This window comes from Miscanthus floridulus, chromosome 4, assembly GCF_019320115.1.
Source record: "Miscanthus floridulus cultivar M001 chromosome 4, ASM1932011v1, whole genome shotgun sequence".
In the NCBI taxonomy this organism is placed as follows: domain Eukaryota; kingdom Viridiplantae; phylum Streptophyta; class Magnoliopsida; order Poales; family Poaceae; genus Miscanthus; species Miscanthus floridulus.
Window position 1 is genome coordinate 11,719,262 of NC_089583.1, and position 15,211 is coordinate 11,734,472.

The 15,211-nt window shown below is 48.1% G+C and overlaps 2 protein-coding genes across 4 annotated transcripts; one reads left to right on the top strand and one right to left on the bottom strand.

Moving 5' to 3' along the window:
* Positions 1–1,725: 1,725 nt before the first annotated feature.
* LOC136549423 (probable inactive leucine-rich repeat receptor-like protein kinase At3g03770) lies at positions 1,726–6,547 on the top strand. 3 transcript variants are annotated; one of them, XM_066540694.1, is made up of 8 exons: positions 1,726–2,007; positions 2,172–2,378; positions 2,473–4,585; positions 4,711–4,919; positions 5,027–5,058; positions 5,156–5,267; positions 5,364–5,674; positions 5,795–6,547. In XM_066540694.1, exons 3-7 carry the CDS (start codon positions 2,764–2,766, stop codon positions 5,664–5,666), a joined length of 2,478 nt encoding a protein of 825 aa, XP_066396791.1. In that variant the 5' UTR covers positions 1,726–2,007; positions 2,172–2,378; positions 2,473–2,763; the 3' UTR covers positions 5,667–5,674; positions 5,795–6,547. The 3 variants fall into 3 exon arrangements, with proteins under 3 accessions (XP_066396791.1, XP_066396790.1, XP_066396792.1); XM_066540693.1 differs by having other exon boundaries at positions 2,633–4,585; XM_066540695.1 differs by having other exon boundaries at positions 2,654–4,585.
* A 707-nt stretch (positions 6,548–7,254) lies between these two features.
* On the bottom strand, positions 7,255–14,800 carry LOC136549424 (ubiquitin-conjugating enzyme E2 2-like). Its single transcript, XM_066540696.1, has 5 exons — positions 14,494–14,800; positions 14,279–14,304; positions 8,946–9,035; positions 8,725–8,813; positions 7,255–7,642 (listed from the first exon to the last, which is right to left on the bottom strand). The coding sequence occupies exons 1-5, from the start codon at positions 14,616–14,618 to the stop codon at positions 7,514–7,516; spliced, it is 459 nt and encodes a 152-aa protein (XP_066396793.1). The 5' UTR covers positions 14,619–14,800; the 3' UTR covers positions 7,255–7,513.
* Between the last annotated feature and the right edge of the window lie 411 nt (positions 14,801–15,211).

The following is a 15,211-nucleotide window of genomic DNA, read 5'->3' on the forward strand; positions in this document are numbered from 1 at the left end:
CACCACCCCCACGTCCTTCTGCTGTGCACACAGCACACGCTCATGCATTGCAAGAGAAAGCTAGCAGCAAGGAATCCATTCCGGTTCACAGAAGTTGCGTGCTACATGACATGCACATGAGTGCTATTATTCTACTGTCAAACCATGATGCTTTAGGTTTTAGCCTCTGGGGAAGCTTTGCAAACACCATCATCAGGCTACCTTGTCAGCTCCATTAGCATCCACTGCTATGCGCTACCACCGTCACTGTACCATCAGCTTTGTCTCACTCACATAGTCACATGAATTGCCTCTGGATTCTTTCCAATAGGACATTTGGTTCTATATATACTGTAGGGTCCAATTAGGGGGGACGTATGGTGGTTGGAAAAATCCAGCAATTATTTATTGTCTGATGGATACAGTCAGTGTGTGGGCACCAAGGTCTAACAAACATCCAAGTCAATGTGGGAACACACCACACATGCTCTGCAGATTCAAAAGTTTTATTTCATAGGGATTCCGAACATCCATGATTTTTTTAAAAAAAAATTGTTTCACAGGGCAAATCTGTTATCTACATGTCTCTGTTATCAAATTTTACAGTGTATTTGTATGTATCTACCTAATAGTTGTGTTCTTTTGGATGTCTTTTGCCTGTGAAGTAAAAGGGTTGGTTGGTGCATGTTTGCCAATTGCCACCTAAGTGAAAGTGATGCCCCCCAATGTCTTCTTAGCTTTGTGTAAAGCAAACCGGTGGAACAAAGCAGGGACAAAAATAAAATAAAAATGAAACCAGTCAAATCAAAGGAATTAAAGCTACAGAGAAGTAGCCCTACCAGTGTGGAACAATTTTGACATGAAGATCTGGCTGATGTAAAATTTCAAGCTATTCGGCCACCCTAGCACCAAAACTTTCAATTTTTCAGGCAACTTGATCAATTGACATTTATAGTTCTTCTAAAACTCTTTTTTTAAGTGGGCACGAAATTAAACAGTGCCCATTCTGAATCTTCTCTGTGTCCCTATTGAAAGCTGGGATAGTCGATCAAATCAGATGCTCTATGTTCAGAACACTAGATAAACTATTCAAATGATTGAAGAAACCACTCTAGCTAAGATCCCAGGGTGGTCAGATGTTGTCATTCCACCGACTCAATTTTATATTCCCACTGATTGTACTGAAAATCATTTCTTTTATGAAAAAGAATGAAATTGCACTGAAAACATTTCTAATAATAAGTAGAAAAAGGTTGCACTGAAAAGTGAAAACGTTAACCTACCAGAAAACAACATGCTGTTACACCCTACCTTTACCAAATCCTCAGACTGAAGCAGAGGGAAAGCACATCATATACATGGAAAAGAATTACTAAACCTACAAAAAAAAAACAACCATTTCCCTGCCTGGTTCCTGCACTGAACTTTTGTATGATTGGGGAGGAAAAGATAGCCCTGAGCTCACATCTCCTTGTCCTTTTGCCAACCTCCAGCTTCCAGCTCAATCCTTGTCGCTTTTTCCTCATGCGTGCAGGCCTCGTTCGCTTCGCTGAAAAAAGCTAAAACACTGTTCTAATTGATTTAGTGTGAGAGAAAAACACTGTTAAAAAAAATAAGCTGAAAAAAGTGGATTATAAGAAAAACGAACGGCACCTCCATTCCAACTGATTTAGTGTGAGAGAAAAACACTGTTAAAAAAAATAAGCTGAAAAAAATGGATTATAAGAGAAGCGAACGGCACCCAGGCCCGTGATGCTCAGCGACAGTAGAGTAGTAGCCGACACACTGCGCATACGATTCCCTCCCTCGGCCTCCCTCCCCCACAAAACCCAAGGGAAAAATAATATGAACTGTAGATGCTGCAGTGCTAGCTCCATTCAGACAGAGAGAGAGAGAGCCCAGTTCATCAGTTGCATTGCATTCATCTGCTGCACATGCTCTCCCAGTCCCCTGCATTGCAAGCTGGCCTCTGCGTTTCATCAGCACTGACAGTGAGTGCTGTGCTGCTCCAGTAGCTGTAACTGTAAGGTAACTGAAGCTCCTGAACTTCTGTTTTTTTGGAATTACTACTACTAGTATTCAGTATTGAGTTAAAAACGGTAATTAGTAGTAGGTAACAGTGCTAACAATAATCTTGCTGCTGAGGCGATGCTTTGGTTTAACCTGACGATGCAATTGCCTGTGCTGTGCAGCCCTGTTTTTTGATTGCCAGTTCCTGAAGAAAGGGAGCAAATCTGGTGTGGTGAGGTTCCTGCAGGGGGAGGAAGAGGCATTAGCATCCAGTGCTTGCTTGCCAGGGGGTGAAAAGAATTGGTGGTCTACCACTCAGATCCATTCCCTGTGCAGGATTGGACATTTCTTTTCTTTCTGGTCGCCAGTAGCTATCTCCAATAACAACTGTGAGTTCCCAGTTCGTTGCTACCTTCATTTTGCTGGCTCCCTGCATTCAGAGCTCAGACGACAGAATTTTTTTTTTTTTTTTGAGGGAAACAGACGACAGAAATATTTTCCTATCTAGATGTGTTCTTGATTAACAAGGCTGGAGATTGATTGCTGGTCTCATTCTCTTCGATTCCAGCTTTAGATCGAAAAAAATCTTTCGCCATTTCTGATCATTTGCTCATCATTTCCGCGCTTGCTGTCCTCCATCAAGCTGCTGTCATCTGTTGCGCAGTAGTAGAAAGCTGGCAATCATCAACGAAGCATCAGAAGATTTCCAAGAAAGAAGAGGAGACGAATTCTTTGTGGCAAGCTAGAGCTAGCAAGCGTAAGTAAGGTCAAAGAATGGCTCGAGGAAGCTGCAGGCATCCTCTGCTCGTCTTGCTGCCGCCATTGCTGCTGCTGCTGCTAGCAATGGTGCCTGGGTCCACGCAGCTGCAGTCGTCGCAGACATGGTCGCTGCTCAAGATCCAGCAGTTGCTCAACTACCCGCCGGTGCTCCGCACCTGGGGCAACAGCACCGACTTCTGCTACGGCGGGGACTACAAGACCGCCTCCGCCTTCGTCGAGTGCTACGGCGACAGCGTGACGCAGCTCCACATCATGGGTCCCGGCGGCGGCCCGCTGCCCAAGACGTTCAGCGTCGACGCCTTCTTCACGACGCTGACGAGGCTTCCCGACCTCCGGGTGCTGACGCTCACCGGCCTCGGCCTCTGGGGCCCGCTGCCGGGGAAGGTGTCGCGGCTGGCGTCGCTGGAGATCGTCAACGTCAGCGGCAACTACCTCTACGGCCACCTCCCGGACGGCCTGTCCCGGCTCGGCAGCCTCCAGACGTTCATCGCCGACGACAACATGCTCTCCGGCGAGCTCCCGGGGTGGCTCGGGAAGCTGCCGTCGCTGGTGGTGCTCAGCCTCCGGAACAACTCGCTGCAGGGAGCGCTGCCAGAGTCCGTCCGGGACATGGGCTCGCTGCGGTCGCTGACGCTCTCGTGCAACAACCTCTCCGGCGCGGTGCCGGACCTGAGCGCGCTGACGAACCTCCAGGTGGTGGACCTCGCCAACAACTCGCTGGGGCCAGCGTTCCCGCGGCTCGGGCGGAAGGTGGCCAGCGTCGTGCTCAGCGGCAACCGCTTCGGCAACGGGCTCCCCGCCGAGGAGGTCGCCTCGTTCTACCTCCTCGAGCGCCTCGACGTGTCGAGGAACCGGTTCGTCGGCCCGTTCCCGCCCGCGCTGCTCGCGCTGCCGCCCATCGAGTACCTCAGCGTCGCCGGGAACCGCCTCACGGGCCTGCTCGCCGCCAACATGTCCTGCGGCGAGAACCTCCGGTTCGTGGACGTGTCATCCAACCTCCTCACGGGGACGCTCCCGTCGTGCCTGACGACGCGAGCCGCCGCCGGTAGCGACGCGGGCAAGAACAACAATAACGACGAGTCCTCCTCCAAGGTGACGCTCCTGGCGGCGTCCAACTGCCTGTCCGGCACTAGCGCCGCCGGCACGCAGCACCCGGCCCTGTTCTGCCAGAACCAGGCGATGGCGGTGGGCATCGTGCCCGTCCAGGCGCGCGGCGGCGGCAAGGCCAAGGCCAAGGCCGGGATCGTGGCCAGCTCCATGGCGGCCGCGCTCGCCATCGCGGCGCTCGCCGGCGTGGCCGCGTTCCTCGCAGCGCGGAAAGCGGCCGTGCGGCGCGCCAAGGCTCGTCCCCCGCGGCGTCTAGTGGAGCACGCCGCGTCGTCCATGTCCATGTCCATCAGCGGCGCGTACCCGTCGCAGCTGTTCGCCAACGCGCGGTACATCTCGCAGACGGTGAAGCTGCAGGGCGCGCTGGGCATCCCGGCGTACCGAAGCTTCTCGCTGGTGGAGCTGGAGGCGGCCACCAACAACTTCGAGGTGTCGCGGCTGATGGGGCAGGACGCGCACGGGCAGATGTACCGCGGCATGCTCAGCAACGGCACGGAGGTGACGATCCGGTCGCTGCGGGTGGCGCGGCGGGGGTCGCAGGCGGCGGCGTTCAACCGGCACGTGGAGATGATCTCCAGGCTGCGGCACCGGCACCTGGTGAGCGCGCTGGGACACTGCTTCGAGTACAACCTCGACGATGCCACCGTCACGCAGCTCTACCTCGTGTTCGAGTACGTGCACAACGGGAACCTCCGGAGCAGGATCTCGCGTGAGTGCCACTGCCGTCGTGTCTTGTTCTTCGGTCGCTCTCGTCGTCGTCGTCGTCGCCGCATCGTCGATGTCCATCCAAGGGATCATACATACATAGCTGACGCTTGTTCTTCGTTGATTCAGAGGGGACCGAAGGGAGGAAGCTCCCCTGGGTGCAGAGGATCTCGGCGGCCATCGGCGTGGCCAAGGGCATCCAGTTCCTGCACGGGGGCATCATGCCGGGCCTCTTCGCCAACAACCTCAAGATCACCAACATCCTCCTGGACCAGAACCTCGTCGCCAAGATCGGCAGCTACAACATCCCCATCCTCGCCGAGACCGCCAAATCCGAGGTAAGTAAAAGCACATTCCTGTCTCTGAACAATGTATGTAGGTATAAAGAGACCACTCGCTGTGGCATGAACTAACGTCGCTTAATTTCGTGCCATCTTTTTTGTAGGGAGGAGGAGGAAGCAAGTATCCATCTGACAGGTACGTACGTAAAGGTTTCTATCGCCAGTTCTGAACATAAACATGATGGATCGATCTTGTTAACGATTGTTCTTTGAAAAAAATAACAATTTTGCAGGGTGCCCAACGGCGACAAGATCGACATCTACGACTTCGGCGTGATCCTGCTGGAGGTCGTAACCGGGAGGCCCATCACGTCCATACACGAGGTGGAGATCATGAAGGAGCAGGTGATGATCACCACATTCACTGGTCAATTGTTCCATGGCCAGCTGACTGAACCACTGAACCTGAACTCGCTCGGCATTGTGTAAATACGTGTGCAGCTGCAGTCGGCGCTGACGTCGGAGAGCCCGGGTCGGCGGCGGGTGCTGGTGGACCAGGCGGTGAGCCGGGCGTGCTCGGACGAGTCGGCGCGGACGGTGATGGAGATCTGCCTGCGCTGCCTGGTCAAGGAGCCCGCGCAGCGGCCGTCCGTGGAGGACGTGCTGTGGAACCTGCAGTTCGCGGCGCAGGTGCAGGACGACTGGCGCGGGGACTCACGGAGCACCACCAGCGAGGAGTCGCCGTTGTCGCCGTCGCAGATCCCCAGGGACCCCATCATCACCAGGACGGACGCCTACGCCTAGCCTATTAGGTGACCGCGATCCTTTCTTCCACTCCTCAAGTTTTCTTCTGTGCTACCTGGAACCATGATCAGCTTAAACAGGCTCTGAAACTGACATTGTATTTTGCGCGTGTTCTTGGACGTTTTTAGGTTGAGATTTGAGACGAAGATGCGGCTGTTGTTGGGCGATCAGGCGGCGAGGCATGAAGCGAGATCTTCCGCTGTGAGGTGAGATTTTGTTGGTCAGCTCGTACTGCTGCGAGGAAGAACGGACGTGACAGAATAACGTGAGGCTTAAGTGTACAGCAGCTGCAGCTGCAGCTGAAGCTGGAACTTGCATATATATTGCTACCACTAGTCTACTAGTACCCCAGGATGTGTACAGGTCCCCTTTGGTTTGGCCTACTAGCACTGGTTTATTGCTTCTTCAAATCCACCTTTTTCTTATTTTCTTATCTGTCCCTCATTGATTCATTCACTATATGGATCGTTTGACTATGTAAGCACAAACTGTATTTGCGTCAACCTTATTAGAGGTTTCAGACTTTCAGTAGGACCAAGCGTGACTTCTCGCAGCACATTTGGCTCTTTGCATTGCAAGATGGCATCACGAGTCAGAAGGCCAAACAGGCACACTGGCAAGTCGAGGATTAGTGAGTGCACTGTGCACTGCTCGCCAACAGTTCAATGCTGCGGCTGTGCCGTTGTCCAGACAGCAATGGCAGACAGCCACCGCAATCCTTAAATCGTGAACGCCAGTGGTCCTCCGGCATGCAGCGCCGACCGCCCATCCTGTCATCATTATGTACGTCTTCGTCCCCATTGCGAGAATCGGGACAGGATCTCATCCTAGCCGTTGATCGTTACCCACCATGATCATGCGATCTTCAAACTTCAGGTGCGGAATGATCAGGACTTCAGGACACCACCTCAAGCAATGGAAAAAATTTGAATCTCATTTCCAGAACGACCTTTGTATAGTGCAGAATGTTGGCCTACGAAAAGACGACATATTCAACAGCTAAGTGTCGCGGAAATGCGTATGTTGCGTTGGATTTGCGGTCATACAAGAAGGGATCGAGTTCGGAACGATGATATACGTGAGAGATTAGGGGTAGCGCCAATTGAAAAAAAGCTTGTCCAACACCGGTTGAGATGATTTGGACATGTGCAACGGAAACCTCCAGATACACCGGTGAGTAATGGAATCCTAAGTCAGGATAGTAACGTGAAGAGAGGCAGAGGAAGACCGAAGTTGACTTGAGTAGAGGCAATAAAAGGAGACTTGAAAGGATGAAATATACCCAAAGACTTAGCCTTAGATAGGAGTGTTTGAAAGACAGCTATTCACGTGCCTGAACCTTGATTGCTTCTGTTGGGTTTCAACTCTAGCCTACCTCAACTTATTTAGAACTTAAAGACTTTGTTGTTGTTGTTCCAGATCGACCTTGTCTGCCTTGCTGCCAACACAAGTGACCCAGAGAGCCGCAAGGCAAACTACCCTGGTCCAAGTTGAGTGTGCTCCATCTGTACCCGCGATAGATGCAGAGCCCACAATGCAAGAGCAACATGATTTCAGGGGTCCATCAAACAAACATTCCCACGCAATATTTTTTGTACATAAGCAGGATCCTTTTAATTCATGAGAAGCATAGGTCAACAACAACCGCTACATTACGACAGGGACAGGCCACCACCATGAGCAACAAGGGCTCTTGATCGGGGCAAAACCATGACGACAGACAGACTATAAACCAATCACTGGAGTTCTTCAATGTTTCGACAAGCCTGGCGAACCAGAAACACAAGGAGTTTTTTTTTCACGATTTCTTATTGTGCCCTTTCGGGCACGATGAGCATCCTCCTGCACTAGTCGGCTGTCCAGCTCTGCTCCACAATCTCGCGGACTTTGCGGTTGTACTCCCGCTTGTTCTCGCTGAACAGTCTTGCGGCTTCTGAGTTTGCAGGGGAGTTTGGGTTTGGATCACACAGCAGGGACTGCAAAGCAAGTTCAGTGCAAGTTAGTTCTAATACAACAACATATTATTGATACAACTTGCAGTCAGAAGTCATCGAAAGATGGAAGTGTGTGAATACTGAATTCTATAACGATAACATAAAAGTCTATCATTAAGATGGCTCTAGTTAACATCCTTCAACCAAGGTTTCAAACACTGCTAACATTCATAAGTATTTCAAACACTGCTATCCAGGACCAACGATTTGCAAACCAAATTAATTTGCAATCATTGTCCTATGCTTCTAGGTCCACAAGATAAAAAAAGGAGGCAGATCCAGTGCCGGAGGCTCCCACATGAATAGGGTCTGGGGAAGGGAAAAACCGAGGCAAGCCTTCCCCCCACAAAATCTGCGGAGAGGCTGCTTCGAACCCGTGACCTGGTGACTCAGTGAGACAGCTCTCACCACTGCACCAGGCCTGCCCTTCAAATTGTTCTAGGTCCACAAGATACCTTCATAATTTTGGGCTGTTAAACTAGTTCCAGCATTCTGTAAATTTTAAGTTAGAGGCAAGAAAACCTTTATCTACCGCATTATTTCACAAGAATAATATATTTTATTTTATATGGAATACCAAATGTTGACCCATGTATCTTCCAACTTTCAGTACATAGGAGGTGAATTATAATGGGTATGAAAGAGCTAATCATGTGCATCATGCAAAATAAACTTGCAACTACTCCCTCCATCCTAATATATAAGGCGTAACCACTTTTTATTCATGTCCCATAATATAAGGCGTGCTCTCTCTAGACGAAGGTACAACGATGCAGTAGTACTAGTGTTGAGAGAGAGAATTAAATACGTTCCTTGGTCTTTGAACTAGGGGTGGTTACACCTTATATATTGGGACGGACGGAGTATATGATAAGAGAAATTGCTGAACTGGAAGTGGAAGCTATAATATAAATACAAGCAGCTAGACAGTTTTCTACGTCTGAGCTATTACGAGAATAGATTTTAACACATTTATAATACTCTAAAACTTGATGCTGTAAAGTTAGCAATTAGCACTACACATGCATTTTTGCACCAAAAGTCCGCTCAGAAGTGCAAGGTACCTGAATAGAAGTCAAAATTGCAGCAACATCATATATAGGACTCCACTGGTTCTGTAGGATATCCAAGCAGATGCTTCCATCAGCATATACTGCATGAATAATAAAATGTTACACCACTTTCCACAAAATCAAAATTGAGATTGATGTTAACATGCACAAAGACAGAAATTGGGGATGAGGGAGTCAGCAAAAAAAAAGGTAGGGAGGGAGAGAGAGATTACTATTTGGATGAAACATCCTAGAGACAAATCGAACAGTTGGTGGCTTGTTTGGGTAATCTTCTGTAAAGTGCAAAGTAAGCTTGAACGTGCCTATAGATGTTACATACAGTCAATAGTTAGTGAACTTTGCAATGCTAACATAATAGCACATAGCCATTTAAAAATCCCAGCATGCTATGGCTAGGGAAACCTCATTGACCTTATTGACACATGAAAATCAATAGAAGTCACGGCCTTAACATACTAGAAAAATAGACATTGAATTTTCAGCACACATTCAAAACGTTTCCCACATGTTTCAAGGTTATGTAAAACGAGTGAAACATCACAGCCGCAGTGTTGAATCAAGAAAAAACATGAACCTAACTGAAAGTCAATAAGAGAGTATCCCAGTATAAAAACAGCTTTCATAACTTCTGAGGATAATCCATTAAATTCAATTTCATTAATCACGTATGTCTCTTTGCGAGTGGTTCTTAACAATATGACACAGCAAAAAAAGGATGTACAAACAATTCCCAGATACAATATACTTTACATATAAAGTAACAGGGTCAGATTGCTGTAGCACAGAGAGAGTATATTAAGACATTAAATCATGCTAGACTAGCTTGCACATATAAACAAGTTGGAGGTTAAAGTTGATTCCTTGTAACCATAAAATGACTAAAGCAGGTGGTAAAGATCTACAAACTCCAGGTTGGAGGTTTAACCATGCAACTCAACCAGGAAATAAATATCGCTTGATCTAGAAAGATCAGTACCAAACCTGATCCGGTAAAGTGACTCTAGTTTTCGCCTGTATAGAATCAGAAACTAATTAAACTACCAAACAGTCCTAGTTTTCTCAAGAAATAAATGGAGACCAGACAATATTCTCATAAACGGACAATTCCTAACACATCTTGAACCTAGAAAAATCTTGGTAAATGAATATAGTTGCTATGTTCGTTGATGTTCGAAAAAGAAAAAGAAAATAACCAGTTCCATCTGGAGTGAGATGATCATATCTGAAAGATTCATTTCAATTTGTCCTCTGAACCATAAATGCTAGAACATTTAGCAGTTTAGCACTATTCATTTGTACTAGCAGTACAGTAACTACAACTCCATTCAGACAGAGCTTTAAGAAGTGATCCTAGGCAGCCCAAAAAGCCACCTAGCCTAACTAATCGATTACTAGGCACTAGGTGCAACCCAGTGCCTGAATAGAGCTAATGCCCCCATTGAAAAAAAGTGGAGGTACTAATGTATGTCACTGAGCAAAAATAAAAGCAGAGAACACAGATGTAACTCAAGCATCCTTCATTCGTGCTTGAGTGCTTGCACTACTTAAGTTATTATGGTCCAGACCCAAAACCTATATATGGTAACCCAGATGCAGTGACTGGACTGTGTGCATGCATGAGTGTAAATGGACCATAGCATTTTCTCTAATAGTCTAGGCAAGCAAAATCTACATCCATGTTTAAAGCCAAACTTCACAGGCCCATATATCATATTAGTTTCACTAGATAAACTCAGTCAACATTTCTAGGTAACAATCTAAGTTACATCATACCATAACAATCTAAGTATGACTTCAATAGAATGTTCAGAGCAATGTTTTTAAGGCGTCGCTTTGGCGTCGCCTAATCGCCAAGGCGCTCCAGGCCAGACGATTTGGCAGACGACTCGCCTCAAATTCGTATGGCGTCCGCCTTAGGCCTGTGGCATCCGGAAAACGTCGCTTTGGCGTCCGATTCTTCCCAGATCGAGCAAGGCGGGCGCCATACGGGATGCTCGCGGTGGGAAAACGCGGGAGCACGGGAGAAAGGATGGGGGAAAAGTGCAGTCCCGCGCGCATGGAGAGAGGAGCGCGGGAGAAATCAGAGAGCAGAGAGAGGAGCGCTCGCGGGGAAGACGGACCTACCTGCTCGCCCGCGTGAACGCGTTCGCCCGCGCCGCCGGGAGAAGCCGCTGCCGGCGAGCCTCCGCCTCAAGAATAGGCTCCTCCTCCCCCTCCCCTCTTCCCCATCCGCGCGAGGAGCAGCCGCCGGCGGGCTGCTGTTTCCCCGCCGCCTCCTCTGGTCCTCCATCGAGCAGGACACGAGCCGCTCCACCTCCCCCTACCCTCTTCCCCATCCGCGCGACAGGCTGCTGTTTCCCCACCTCCTCTGTTCCTCTTCCACTATCGAGAGAGAGAGAGAGAGAGAGAGAGAGAGAGAGAGAGAGAGAGAGAGAGAGGTGGGCGGAGGCGGAGGGAACGGGAGGGAAGAGGCAGAGAGATGGGCAGAGGCGGAAGCTGCGGCGGCGGCGCAATGCAGGAGAGACCGAGAGAGATGAAGACACGCTAGGGCTACTAGGGCGAGGGCCACATGGGCTGCTTGGTGCACGTGGGCTGGGCTTCTTACTCCTCCTTTCTTTTTCTTTTTTTCCTTTCCTTTTTTCTTTATCATCTATATACTGCTCCGAGTTTGCTCAAAAAAATCTATATACTGCTCTGAGCTGCTGTTTTAAAATTTCCTTTAGTTGGTAAGGCGTCGCCTCGCCTAAGCGTAAGGCGGTAGTCACTCGCCACGCCTCGCCTTACCGCCTTGAAAACATTGGTTCAGAGTGCATGCCACCAAGAAGCTAAGGGCAGCTCCAATTAGGAAGGTGCAAGGCTAGCCATAAACAAGGTGTTCTACTAGTTAAACAAGCTTCAGCATATAAATCTGTTAGACAGTACTAAGGTGAGCTCCGGATGTAATAAAAATATATAGTATCCCAACTTTTCTTAACATGGATGGTGGATGGAGAGAGAATGAGTGGTGGTGCATATTATTTTTTTAGTCTTGGCAATAGGTCCAATACTGTCCAACGTATAGCACCTCACTTCTCTCTCATTATAGCACCTCCTTAGCACACACATAAGAGATGCCAAGCACACCATCCAAAATTAGCAACAGGCACCATTTAACATAGCAGATAGAATACTGGAAATCATTACATCAACCAAGCAAGGGTCTCCTAAAGACGATTAGGAAAAAAAGCAAAAAAACAAAGGATACAGAGGCAAAGTGGTATCGGTAACACATGCCTAGCTTAAATATAAGTCTATGTTTCCATGAACTTAAATGGAAAGTAAATGAAAATGAAAAATAACATAAGCATATCTCAGCAGAACCAGATAGCTGTTTTCCAAATAAGAAATGATAAGCAGCTCAATTTATAGTATCACACAAAAAACATGATTGGAAATATACTAAAGCATTGGTCATAAGGGTGGTTCAGGGAGCTATGTGCTGATAAATATGCACAGTAAGCAGGCTACATGCATGATGCAACGATGACAAACACTAATGACAGGGCTAAAGGAGGAACAACAAATCAGTCCACTAGAGGGTCAGGTGTACCTATCTAGGATGCCTTAGTAAATTCATCATTCCAAAAATAATAATAATCCAGTCAAAAGTAGCATTTAAGTCAAAATATGCAGCATAGTTGCACATTGCTACTAGCACACATTAATAAACACCAAAAAGACAAGTCCAACTGGGCCCTTAAATACAAATATAAAGAATGCTCATAAAGAAGTTATTTCCGCCAAAACTATCACCCTTACAATATCCCTTGTTAATTTACACCAAAAAGAGCAATTTTTCACAATAATAATTATTTCACCATGTACCTTTTTTGATGGAAAATAACATTTTCAAATGAGACAGAAGATATCTCTGTACTTTTTAAATTATCAGTCCTACAATGAGGATATTTCCTATGATAGATACGCAAAAATGGATGCCAACTGACATCATGTCACCACATTTTCACTATATCTCAATCGCTCAAGTTTACTTTTTAGTTCAGTTATTGATTACCCCTGTGAGATTAACAAAGTAAATTTAGTGAATGTAAGCTTATGGGAACTAAATTACATATTGAGTGCAGCAATAGCCAAACAGAATTGAGGAAAGGAAGCATTGCCTAAACAGGGGAGAGAAGATACCTTGGCTAGGCTCCAGATTGTAGCTTGCTCAGCCCGGCTTTGGTAGGGTCAAGAAATCAAGGAGTGAAGTAACAACATAGTACTACATCGCAACAAGGAATGCGACAAGCCAGAAGTCCAGAACCCATCACTTTGGCAAGGGCTATGTGTCAAATAATCAATGTAGCAGTATAGTAACAAGGGCCTGGCCACTGCTGGCCACCCCCTAGCTCTGCCATTGAAGTCATTTGTTTCCTACTTAATTCTAATCTATAACAATATAAAAAACAAAGAACAAAGTCTTGCAAGCAGCAGAACACTGAATCAATTATGCAGCATGCTTCTCAGTGCAGACCCAAGGAAACGGTACGAAAGATTTGCTGATATATAGCAAGCAAACATTTCCAAGCAACCCAAGAAATCAAAGAGCATTCATAATTAGGAAACCCAAACTGCAAACTGCTAATATCTACATGGCAGTTTCCGCACACCACAGGTGGAATTGCCTACTTAGTGGGAGCTTTTAGTATACTACACAAAAATTGTCGTTTCCAATTAACAGAAACCAAAACTCTAACAGATTTAACGCTCTATCCTAGTGGGTGTTAATGGTATCGCCATGCAAAATTGGTTGTTTTCTGATTTAACTGAAACCAAATCCATTACGGAATTTCAGCTTGAACCTACAGTTAATCCTTGTTTGGCGGAGTACGGACACATGCTCCAGAGACAAGTTTCAACAGATAGCGCAAATATCACATAATGGAATTCTCAGTTCCTGTGCACAATGAGAAATAAGACAGTATTCATAATTAGGAAATCTAAACCGCGAATTGCTAATATCTACGTGGCAGTTTCCGCACACCACAGGTGGAACTGCGTACATAGTGGGTGCTTTTAGTATACCACGAAAAAAAAATTGACGCTTCCAATTAATAGTAACCAAAACGGTAATGGATTTACAGCTGTATCCTACTGGGTGCTATCGGTACGCCATGCAAAATTTGTCAATTTCTGATTTAACTGAGACCAAAGCCATTACAGAATTTCAGCTCGAACCTACAGTTAACCGACGTTCTGCAGACATAAGACAACTTTCAACAGACAGCTAAAGAATCGCATAACTGAATGCTCCCCCAAGACAGACATGAAAGATTAACCAGCAGGAACAAGCTAAAACAGTCATGGGGTGCCAAATGAGTCTCAGTTCCTGTGACAACCAAATATCTTATACCCCATGAATATCTACGGTTCCACCTGCACGATTCCGAATCAAACTACCTTCAAGCAAGCAAGTAGCAACCACACAACAAGCATCACCAAACGAGCACCAGACCAGATCGGGGGGGGGGGGGGGGGGGGGGGGGGGGGGGGGGGGTCACACCTCCGTCCCACGGCGTATCATCCGGCCTGCGAAACCACACGAACCTCTCATCAGCACAACAAACGCGAGTAAAACGAAAAGGAATAGCTGAGAACCCGTCTCCCTCCACGAGATCCGGAGTCCCTCAATCAAACCCTAGAGCAGGAACGGGATTAACGGACTCCGGGCGGAGAGGGGAGGGGGAAACGAACTCTGCGGGACGAATGATGAGCTACCCAAATATGACGGCGTTCCAGAGCATGATGTTGTTGTCGTGCGGCGCGCCGCTGATCCCGGCGGGCGGGTCCTGCTGCAGGCGCTTGAAGTCCCGCATCAGCCGCTTCCTCGCCGGCGTCGACATCTCGGCCGCCGCCGCAGCCCGGCGCCCTCAAACCCTAGGCTAGGGTTTCGATCTCCGGCAGAACGCTCGCTGCGTCCGCCCGTCCCCCCTTTGGCTGGCTCCTTGACCCCGCGAGGTTGCGTCTGAAATCAGAGAAGCTTCGAGACAGAGAAAGGAAAGGGAGGATGGGGTGCTGGATGGGGGTGGTGGGTGGAATGGGTGCGCGTGAGAAAAGTTTCACGGGTGGGAAAGAGCGGAAGCCGCGACGCCCACGCTGGCGGTGGGCCCTCCCCTCCCCGCGGCCTAGCTTCGTTTCCACGCGCGACACAGCTCGGAGGCGCTGACGCGCGGGCCCCATGCGTCTATGACCCCACCAGCCGACGTACTCGGGAATACGAGCGCCGCACTGCCGTTGCCGTCTGACAGGACAGGTGCAGGACGCGGACCCAGGTGTCAGGGACATTCCTCGTAAATTCGTGTGTGATTTTTTGCACTGATGCGTGGGACCGACATGGAGTATGACGCAACCGCACCCATGCGTCAGTGTCGCGGGGAGGAGAATTTGGCGTCGTTTAAATGCAGGGTAAAGTTTTGAGCTGTCGACGTCGCATAGG